At 41.0% G+C, this 11,042-nt stretch overlaps 1 protein-coding gene across 3 annotated transcripts; it reads left to right on the top strand.

The window, feature by feature from the left end:
• The first annotated feature begins 1,888 nt into the window (after positions 1–1,888).
• LOC103718244 (protein TIFY 4B-like) lies at positions 1,889–7,694 on the top strand. Of its 3 annotated transcripts, none has more exons than XR_015974583.2 (9): positions 1,889–2,446; positions 2,544–2,683; positions 2,832–3,028; positions 3,668–3,752; positions 3,834–3,993; positions 4,104–4,162; positions 5,818–5,875; positions 5,974–6,191; positions 7,129–7,694. XR_015974583.2 is itself a non-coding variant. In XM_017845501.5 (9 exons), exons 1-9 carry the CDS (start codon positions 2,290–2,292, stop codon positions 7,140–7,142), a joined length of 1,113 nt encoding a protein of 370 aa, XP_017700990.4. In that variant the 5' UTR covers positions 1,893–2,289; the 3' UTR covers positions 7,143–7,694. The 3 variants fall into 3 exon arrangements, 2 of the variants coding, with proteins under 2 accessions (XP_017700990.4, XP_088570238.2); XM_017845501.5 differs by having other exon boundaries at positions 1,893–2,446; positions 4,104–4,187; XM_088714112.2 differs by lacking the exon at positions 7,129–7,694 and adding an exon at positions 6,635–6,994 and having other exon boundaries at positions 1,893–2,446; positions 4,104–4,187.
• Positions 7,695–11,042: the final 3,348 nt, after the last annotated feature.

The following is an 11,042-nucleotide window of genomic DNA, read 5'->3' as shown; positions in this document are numbered from 1 at the left end:
AACTGCAACATTTAAGAAGATTGTGCATAATATTGGAATGCGACAACTTAAAGACCTTTGATCATGCACTTTTCAAGGGGAGTCAAGGACTTGAAGTTTTGTACCGGTTATACTCTTTTTCCTTCGCTAAGGTTTTGTCCCACTGGGTTTACCTTTGTAAGGTTTTAATGAGGCAATCCTAAAGCACTTGATGGTATACAAGAATACTGCACTCTTTTTCCTTCGCCATTGGTTTTTTTCCACTGGGTTTTTTCTTAGCAAGGTTTTAACGAGGCATATTCTTTGTGTGTGGTCATCCAAGGGGGAGTGTTATGAATCCACCGTATTTGGGTGGATAACCACTTAACCTTCACCTCTTGAGTTTCCCCACCTCTTGGATTTTCCATCTTTTGTAACTCCTATATGTGCCCCTTATCCCTTGGGTATGTCTACATTCATCTACCTTTTCACCTTCTCACCTTCTCTTGTCCTTTAATTATCTTGTGATTATGACTATTATATCTCCTCATTATCACCATTATATCTCCTCATTATAACCCTAGGCCTATAAAAGGGTACCTTGAGGAGGATGAAAGGAACACAAGCGAAAAAAAAAAAGAAAGGCAGAAAAAGGAATGAGAAATACTATTAGTTCCTGAAGAACTAATTTTCTACAATTTCTGTGCCTTGTTTATTTTCTTGTCTCTAATCTCTTTACCCTTTATTTTACAACATTTTTGATATAATAAAGGCTGCTGTAATCATTATAACGGTTATAATGGCCAATAAGGATTTACCTAGGGCCCTTTGTAATAGCATAACATGTAACTTTAATGGCCAATGAGGATTTAGATAGGGTCCTTTATAATGACATGATGTGTTATTTAGGATATTGGTTATATAATAGTTCTAAAAAATCATGATAGCATTAGATGTATTGGGTTGGATCGGCTCAAGGTATGCTTGACCCTGATTTGATTGATTTCACATTCAGGTTATGATTTTAGACCTAAAACTGACCCATTATCAAATTGGATTAGGATGGGTCGAGTCCATAGAAAGAACTTTAAACCTGGTGGATCATTTGGGTCAAGTCAGGATCATGTATAGTGCGAACTCAATCTAAAAAATTCAAACTTGAACATGAACGGGTCAGATTAGGTTTTCCATTTGAGTCTAACATCTAACGACAGCATATGCCTGTATAGAAAATGCACGTTACGGACCTATCATTCGGGGGCCTCTTGCCCATTGTCTTTCGTTTTGACGGTTAGACATCGAGCACACTTCATTACCGATCGACCGTTTCATAGCTAAAATATAATAAATGATAATTAAATATAAATCACCAAAAAAGTTAAATAAAATAAAAAAGAGCCAACTTAAACTTGAATTTTCAGTTGAAAACTTCTAATTATACGAACTATATTTTGGGCATTATAAATGAAAATCCACCAAAACAAATAATGAAGTATGAATTTTTAAATATAACTAGGTAAAAAAACAAATGAGAGATGTAGTTGTTGAGATGAAAAAGGAGTAATTTGTTTAAATAGAATTTTAGAGCAAAGAAGAGGGAGGTTTGAATGATTTAGAATTTTGGATTGGGCTCGATCAAGTTTGAGTTGGGTCAAATCCATTTTTTGTTGATCCAAATTAGATCTAGATAACATACGAAATATAGCTGGGTTGGATCGGGTCAAGTTAAAGAGTACAAAATTTAGACTTGATGTGGAATTTAGATCGGATCTAACTCTTGAATCTGATTCAATCTACAAATAATGGAGATTGGATCGGGTTTAATCGGATCGGGACAGGATTAGGTATCCATTGGCCGGACCCGTTTAGGGTCGCAATTCTGTCCCCCGAGGGAAAGAGCACTAACTAGGGAGCAGTGCACTGACGTGGCAGCAGGGGGTTGCAGCACCCTTCGGATAAAAGAAATGACACCCCCAACGAAGCGGAGACGCCGCGGGCAAACCCCATCCTGAAGATTTTTTATTATTTCTTTATTTAATTTTCCTCTCCTTTTTGGCGTCCCCAGCAGTCTCCCCACTGGAGTACCCTCCCATATATTATACCAATTTTTTTTTAAAAAAAAGGCACAGATCGAGAGCCAGAGAGAGAGAGAGAGAGAGAGAGAGAGAGAGAGAGGCAGGGGAAGAGAGGAGAGCCGAGAGAGAGAGAGAGAGAGAGAGACGGGGGGGAGAGAGCGAGGAGAGACGATGAGATCTCTCTCCCATCGCTTTCTAAGCTCTCATCTCCCCTAAGCTCCCAATCCTCAGGCCCTCCCAGCCGGAAACCGAGGCGATGCAGGGGGGCCTCCGGCCGGAATCCAGCGGCGCCATTAAGAACGCCGCCGAGACGGGGGGCCGGTCGCCGCTCGACAAGCCACTCAGCCTGCTCACAGAGGAGGATATCGCCCAGCTCACCCGCGAGGACTGCCGCCGATTCCTCAAAGAGAAAGGTCTCTCTCCTCCTCTCTTTCCCTTTGTTTCAAGGTTTGGCACTTCCGCACCAGGGAATCTCCGGGGGGCTGACCGGTACGTGCCGGTTCCGTGCAGGCATGCGACGGCCGTCCTGGAATAAGTCGCAGGCGATCCAACAGGTCATCTCCCTCAAGGCCCTCCTCGAGGGACGACCGGAGTCCGGCGAACTCCCCGTCGGCGCCGGCTACCGCCAGAAGCCTCCCCCTCGGCGGCCGGTAACCCACCTCACACATCAGCCTACTCCCCGATCCCCCCCCCCCCACTTTTTCCAGCACCAAACATTCCGTACTCCAAACCCTGAGCTTATTTTTTTTTTTGGGTAAAAATTTAATATTTTATTGTTTATTTATTTATTACTTGTAGGCCTCTCTTCCTTCGCTGCAGGAGGCGGCCGGCGACTCGACGGCGGCGGCGAAGGAGCCGTCGCCGTCGTCGTCGCTGTCTCCGTACCGGAGAAGAGATCCGATCCCGCCGATCATCTCCGCCGGCGGGCCGTCTTGCCGGTTCCCGGTCGCCGGCAGGGACCAACAACCGCCAGAGACCCCCTCCCCCTCGCTCAGGTTCTTTTCGCCTCTCTCGAACCCTTATAACTTTTGCTAACCTGCGCCGAGGTTCTTTCCGCCTCTATCAAACCCTTATCGCTTTTGCTAACCTGCACCGGTCGTTCTGTTGTACCGCCCTGCGGCTCCGATGGCGTTGATCGCCGCATCGCCGGGTTTCTTTTTCTGGATAGTTTGTTTCCGGAGTCGTTGTTTCCTTAAATAGTATTCGTTGATCCGACGGCCAGGAGTTCCCAATCGAACCGAAACTTACCCAAACTAGCGTTGCTTTCATTGATCTGGACCGTTCATTGGACTTTACGCTCGTAAAGCAATTCCTTTCCCCCACACCTTTTTACCTTCATCTGATAAAGAAGGCCCAGGCTGTACGGCCTGCGTAAACTATTTTCCATGCGGACGCACGACCTGCCGTCGATTTCTCCTGCGAAGCCATCCCATCTGCCCGTTCAGGACGTCGTACCCTGCCTTCACCCCGTGATGTGAAGCGACGGATGAACGGGCGGACGGGGAACTGTTCAAGAGAAATCCGACGGCCATATCTAGGTTGGACGGACACAGTTAATTTAGCTCTGTCAAGAAATCAGATTGGTACATCGATTGGTCGATCACGAGCTTCGTGAACTCTGATGATGGGCTCAGGGTGACGGCGGAAGTACCGGCGGGTCAGATGACGATCTTCTACGACGGCAAGGTGAACGTCTACAGCGACGTGACGGTCGATAAGGTAACGCTCGATCCGAACCCGAACCCGAACCGTTTCGGACGTTACGGAGTGGCCTGACTGCTCGGGTTGGCTTGCTTGCAGGCGCGGGCGATCCTGCTGCTCGCGGGGAGACGAGACTGCTACGGCGCTGCGGCTCTACCGGGTCCGGTTCACTCGCCCCAGCCGGCTTTTCTCGGACCGGGTCAGGGCCCGGTCCCCACCGCTCCCCCGCTGGCCGCTGCTTTACCCACCTCGCCAGCTGGTACCTCTATAAACTGCCCCTAGCATTTTATCATATTTACGAGATTGCCACCATCTAATTATTATCGTCAGCCGTCTGATCTTGATCGGGTGTCTGTGGCTGAGTTGCAGGGAGGTTAGCCCACCGTTTCGAGGGACCGAGTGGAGTGCCGCGCGGGAAATCGAGCCTGGTAAGAGAGCGGAGCACGTCACCGGGTAAATTTGCCACTTTTTTGTTCGTGCAACTGTTTTGGACTGCAGAATTCGACTCGGATGACGTGGCTCACTTACAAAACACACGCTTGCCGGGGCCATCTCCGCTTATTTCGTTGTTTTTAAAATTAAATTCCGCGCACAATGGCGACGCTCGGGGATTCTGCCGTGTCGCAAACTGAGGCCGGGGAGGGAACAGGGTCCCGTTCTCTAGGGAGACTTGGGTGGAATTATTAATTAGTTGTACGCGAATTAATGGGCCACGAGCCCATCCTAGTGAGGGAGCGGGTAGGGCCACGGATTGACATGATTTGGCCTTGTAGAATTAGTCATGATCCGTGGGCCCCCCTTGCGGGGTTGTCTGCGTGGTCCGTGATGATCCGGAACCTATGCTTACGCCATGTCTTGTCTAAGTTTGGATCCGTCCCTCGAACCTTTTGGGGATGGAATGAAGCTGAGCTCCAGCTAGCGAGGCTATGCTCAAGCTTGGGTTGAATTATGTATAATAGTCGAGCCGAGCCTCAGCTCGTGCGCCGCTCGGTTGATTTCGAGGACGAATCGAGCTTCGCAGAAATGACTTGTTTGATGGACTGGGAAGAGCTAGACGTCTCTAGGATCTTTTTATGTTTATGCTCTAAGCTAGTCTTAGCTGTCAGACGATCCGTGAACCAATGTATCGATTAAAATTATAGCAATATTGAAGGAATGAACTTTACATAGATTCTATGCGTTAGAACTGGTACTAATTTGTGTACAAAATGGGTTGTGTACCATTTTTTCGAGCTAAATTGGAATGGTTATAGATAAACTAAGAAGTTTACAGGGAATTCAATGAAGCATTATTTATGCTAATATGTAGTTGGGTATGAGAAGCTCCTTTCCAACATTTAGTGGGCTCTAGTTGTTAATTCTCTGACATCATAAATATGATTTCGTGCCTAAATCCTTGCCATGTGATTGGTGTTCAATGTCTTCTGAAATTGGGAGCCATAGATTGCAGGCCACAAAGCAATGATATCCACATTTTGATGATGTTTCAAATAACTGACTTATCATATTAGTTATGCCAGATGATTGTTTTACAGTTTAAGTCCTCCAAGATCATTTTTTGAATCACCACCAAAATCAACTTCATCTTAACTAGAGTGTAACACTTGATAGCACAACCGGTTTTATCTTCTTATGATATGGTATATGTTACTAGCTTCAGTGTAAGAATTGTTGGACCACTTCAGGTCCAGATTAGTGTGGACCACGTGCACCACCATCATTGGAGCCTATCCCTATCCATATCTTATACAGAGTTATATATTTGTTAATGGAGACCAGTTTTAAAATGCTTTTTCTTTTGAACCACTAAAATTTACGAAGTCTAGAATTTTCTCGGTCATAATACAAACACAAACTTTATCGTGGCTGTTATAGAATGATGTATTCTTCTGTCTTGATCTTGGGCATCCACAAGGTAGAAAGGATTATGTGTTAATTATATTAAGTGATGTGAAGGTGGAGGAAAATGAACGTAATTATTAACCTAATTAACAAGTTTCAAATTGATAAGGTGGTACATGGTTCACAATTTTCTGTTGTTACCTTTGTTTGTGGCTTCCAACATATGCTGCTTTTGCTGCAGAGGGTCCAACAAGTAGAAAAGCATCATTGCAGCGGTACCTGGAGAAAAGGAAGGACAGGTATGAATTGCTTTCATGGAAAGGAGAGGCCCAACTACCTTTACTTGGATCATGATCTTTAGAATGACAAATTTCATTGATTTATTGCTCATGAGAAGGTTAAAAGGTAGAAAAACTCTTGGAGGGGCATCTTCTTCAAGCATGGAAATAATGTTCTTGAGCCAAAAATTTGGGGGTCAGATACCAAATGAGCAGTTAAGTAGGAGCAACACTAGCTCCCCTACCCAACCCAGACCACCTGGCACACCAACTAGATGCAGTTCAATAGAGAACCAGGCTCAGAAAAATCATCTCTCAGTTGATCTCAATGATGATGGTACGTGAAAATAACCTTGCAACTTATCTGACAGAATTTACTCTATTGTTAATGAGCGCTATTTAGATAGCATTAATCACAGATGAAATCAAATTTAAAGCATAGTGGCATGTGCTTGATAAGGCAAATGATAATAATCGTTATCAGAACTATATGGGAATAATTTCCTCGCAATATCATATATCTATAAATTCTTATGTCTCATGTCCAAGGGCAACATATGTGACATAAGAAAGATCACCGGTGGCAGACCTGACTGTTCCTGCTTTAAGTATATGAAGACTTTTGCATGCATGTTTTCAATTATCTTGGTCTTTGTTGGCATTGTGATATAAACATTTCAAATTTTTAAATTTTATTCAGCTTGATCTGACTAGGTTTGTTAATTTGCTTCAGCTGAAGTTCAAAACACTAGAAGCTAATCTGTATCATCTTTTTTTTAGCTCTATCATCCGTGATTTGCTGAAGGGAGTAAACTTTTATTTTGTTACTAAGGTGACCCTTGTATCAGTAAATACCTCAAAAGGGAGAGCCAATGTCAAATTTAGGTTTCGTAAACTATGTTCTGAGGATTATTTTTCTGTGTTTTACCTATGGACTTCAGCCGAACAAAAGAAATCTGAGTTTTGGAGGTCGTCTTTTGCTAATTATGTAGTTGGATTGGCAGAAAGAGTGTAGGTTGCCAACATGGCTTAAATTTTATTAGAAGGCATTGGAAGAAATTTTTTCCAAATCATCTTGTTTTCCTATGTATTATCCTTCATTACTTGATAATTAAGTGCAACCATTTGTTATCAACTCGATTAAATAAATTCTGGTGATTTCTTGACTCTATTTTATAAATGTATAGCTAGTTAAATTATGCTTCTTTAATCTGTTTTTATTAGGTATTTTTTTGGTTAAGTATTGCATCACCAAAAGCTTAAATTTTAAACAGGTTGCGGCAACTGACTAGCGTACTTGACATCGATCCTTCTATGATTATGTATCTGATCCAGTGACACAAGATGGGGTTCCAATTCCTTCAGTGGAATAGCAGAACATTGGTTCCGCATTTTTTTGAGTAGAAAAATGCACCTAATCTAATATGTCCAAGAAGCTCGACTTTGCTTCAGTCAGGCTTTTTCTACCTTGGTCAGCTGGAAAACAAGCATTTGAATCAGAGTATCATGGTAACTTCAGGATAACAAGAGATGAGGATCGTCATTACCCTTTGTGCATACCAGAAATTGGGCAAAAGTTCCAGCATTTGGTTATATGAACTCGGCTCTTACCTATCCAAGATCAGAGGCATAGGCCTGTGTCAATCTTGGATGGCAAATGACATCCAGCTTGTGCCAGTGATCCTAGCTGCCAGATGAATGTTGTTTGAGTCTAATCATCTGATTTTCCTCGAAAAGGGGGATCCAGTGATTGTACAACCAAGATCATCTTACCAGGTTAATGTTAGGCCTATGTTTTAACTTTTAACTGAGTTGCAATATATGAAAAATATGAAGTCAACGTGCTTGTAAGATACTAGGTCCGTAGCCTCTTAACGTGCAGGTTGCTTTTGCTAGGCTAAACAGGAGAAATATCTTTTTCATTGGCATTTGCATAGTCTCGCCGATTTGCTAATATTAGGGGGTAAGATACTAGCTCTGTAGCCTCCAACATACAGTTAGCTTTTTTTTTTTTACTTGCATTTGCATGGTCTCTCTGATTTGCTGATGTTATGGAGAATTTTACTGAAAGGATTGTTAACTTCAACCAATACTTTATTCTCCTTTTAAGGAATGTAGAGGGAGTGTCACTTTCTTGGTTTGAACCCAGAACTCTCCCCAGTGCATGGGCCAAAGAGAGGGATGCCAACCAGGAGACCCAATCTACATTAGCTTGATTGATTCCTCCTATAATTTCATAGGGGCTTGAACAATTGGAGTAGTTAATTGGAGATCAAGGCTGACTTATCTCTCAGATTAATCATTTCGTTCCTTGGATTATGTCAGTTTCTGAATGCATGGAGGTTGAATTTGGAGACCTTGAGTTTTCCTTTGGTAGGGATCTAATGGTTTTTCTTTGTAATCATTTGACAAACTGTATGTCAACATTGATATTATTGCTTCGATATACCATTACTGTTGGACCTTGCTACCATGATTGTTATTCGAGCCTGTCCAAAAACATGCATTGGTGTTTCATACGGAATCCAAAGCCTTACCTGATGACAAACAAGAATTCTCAAGGATCTTTAGAAAAGCCATCATACATCCAAAGATGCAATTGATGCTTGGGACGCAAGAAGACTGCTCATTGTAGGTCATAGAAGCATCAACCATGAGACAGGTCTTGGAATGCTTTTCAATGACCCCATAATGATGTTGCTTTTGTTTCATTGTTCATTCCATTGTCAATAAAGTTCTTGGTGGTGGGCATGATCAAATAGTAGAGGTGTCCATTTAAGCAGATGTGGGTAGGAATGATGTTTCCATGAGGACCACGGAGGAGTTTGGGGACATCAGAAAATGTTACAGCTCAGAGTTCGTCTACAGATCAATCTGGCAGGTGCAGGACAAGTGGTTTGGTTGTGTTTCTCATTAAATATTCCAGTGGGTGTCATGGCCATGGATGCAATTGTTGAACTTAAAAACTCGTTGTTAATCTGTTCTGGAAAATAAAAAAAATACCTTTTATTTTGTGGTTACAATAATAGTTACCAGGTAGCTTTCCACTTAATTGAAAGTGTTCTAGAAGAAGTTTCTGGGACATGGAGTGAACTCAGCTATTGGAGAAACTTGGGAAACGCAATATCATCGATAAATTATTGAATGCTGATTTAAATACTAGAGACAGCAAATATTGGCGAGCTTCTTAGCAATTATCTTTTTTTTTCCTCTCTCTTTACAAATTTTATGTGCATTCCCTCAAGTTTTCCAGTGTTTAAATTTGCTCTTGCCTACTTTCGTTTTTTTTTTTTGTTTTTTTTGGTAAAATTGCCTTCTTAGTGCGGCTCATTGACATGCTTCTAGGATGAGACATGTACATATGGAGTTCAAAAATGTTTGCTTTTATTTGAGGTGCATGGAAGATTGATGGATGACAATATTTTTGTAAAAGTATTGAATGCAAGTTGTAGAGTAGAAGAATAGTTGAGGTGCATAATTTGGTTTCAGTGGTTGTTTAAGTTCGTTAGAACGTATTAACTACCTTGCTTACCTAGGAGTACATTGACTAAAGTAATAATGTTATAAGCTTTGCATGCCCGAGTCATGCGCCAAAACCCATATGAACCTTAATAATTTTATAATATATTATAAGATGGATGTTGTGTTGTGATGAACAAAAACAATATTACCTATCATGGTGAGAGCTTTTTACAGTGAATTAACATTATAATGCTCATTTCATATTTATAAAATTAATTCATTTTGTTGTTGAGGTTAGAAATCTAATGTTGAAGTTCTGAAACACTTACAATAAAATTTTTGTTCTGACCAATGTATTTAATATCATACACCAATCTTCTAACATTTCACTGGACATTTTGACCTGTCAAGTCGAGGAATTGGACATCAACAAAGTCGACAAATCATGCATCGCAAAAAGTCACAATCATAGTGCATATAGGATGACTTTTATCTACGCTGGATGCTAAAACATTGTAATAACTATACATATGAATGTATTACAATGTCATCGTTGTGCAAAGCTTGCTTGAAATGACAGCAAGATCACCACCATTCATTTCATAATAAGAATGAAAAAGATATCTATACAAATGGCAGAAAAATTATTCTTCCGAGCATTGGGAGGCACATTTTGATGCTGTTTGACATCACTTTCACTTTTTTATATTCAAAAGTAGAGAAATATTTTTTAAAAAATAAAATACCAATTTTTTGGTTGATTAATTATTTTAAAATATAATATGGTGATAGTAATGGAGGCGATAATAGTTTGTTAAATTAGAGGGGAAAAAAAAATCAATACTATTAATTTTCTTTTTATAACCTAGGTGAATTTCTTGTATCCTCAAGCTTAAAAAGTTGTATCACAAGATATCACGCAAGCCCCTAATATTTCACGTCCTTAAGTGGCTAAGCCTCTTCGAAGTCCTAATTATTTTCGATATTCATATTGGATAATGACTCATCTTTCATGACTTCATCATTTTGTGTTTTTCAATTATATTGATTTTAATGCATGCAGCAAAATATTCCACATTCTTCAATTGTGCTTTCCTATGGTTTTTGTTCCATCTTAAAGCCTCTCCATGCATTAGTGCATCCACCAAGAGTCCATATAATTTTCTACAAATTTTACCCACTTGCTCGCATTTCTGCTTGCCAACTTGTGAATCTCCACGGATCTAGTTAGATCTAGCTACGACCATTGGCCCAGTAAATTCCAAGCATCAGCTTTTCTCTCGAAGGTAATTGTTGCACAACAATGATGAACTTCCTAAGCACCGTAAGAGTTTAACAAAAGTTTGACAAAAGTGATAGGACAAGGACTTCAACAAAAGCCTTACTTTTTGTTTTGGAAATAAATATATTCTCATCAAATCAACCAATATCCTGTCAGAAGGGTTATCTTTATCATACAGGGAGGGCCAAATGAAGTTAATCATTGGATTTGTACTAACCTTACCCTCTTTCTTTTAGCATTCCATCCTTCAGTCCTTTTTTTTTTTAACGTTCCATTCTTTTACCTTATTCTCTTGTTCTCATGTTCAAGCCCTGTAGCCAAACTGCATTTTGGACTATTCTTGCAATCATTATACGGAGAATACTACCAGCTGCAACTAAATATAGTTTTGACTTGTGCTGCGAATGAGGAAAACTTGAAAGGAATATGACTATCTACGCTTTT

This window comes from Phoenix dactylifera, chromosome 18, assembly GCF_051530095.1.
Source record: "Phoenix dactylifera cultivar Ajwa chromosome 18, Ajwa_hap1_PhDact_Kaust_v1.1, whole genome shotgun sequence".
NCBI classification, from domain to species: Eukaryota; Viridiplantae; Streptophyta; class Magnoliopsida; order Arecales; family Arecaceae; genus Phoenix; species Phoenix dactylifera.
This window is presented reverse-complemented; position numbering and strand designations above follow the sequence as displayed.

What these genes read in the sequence shown, in the direction of transcription:
- LOC103718244 (XM_088714112.2), top strand. Translation starts at nt 2,290, where the DNA reads ATGCAGGGGGGCCTCCGGCCGGAATCCAGCGGCGCCATTAAGAACGCC. An exon ending in AGCCTCCCCCTCGGCGGCCG is followed by an intron (nt 2,684 to 2,831) that starts GTAACCCACCTC and finishes TATTACTTGTAG; the next exon opens with GCCTCTCTTCCTTCGCTGCA. An exon ending in TTTACCCACCTCGCCAGCTG is followed by an intron (nt 3,994 to 4,103) that starts GTACCTCTATAA and finishes GCTGAGTTGCAG; the next exon opens with GGAGGTTAGCCCACCGTTTC.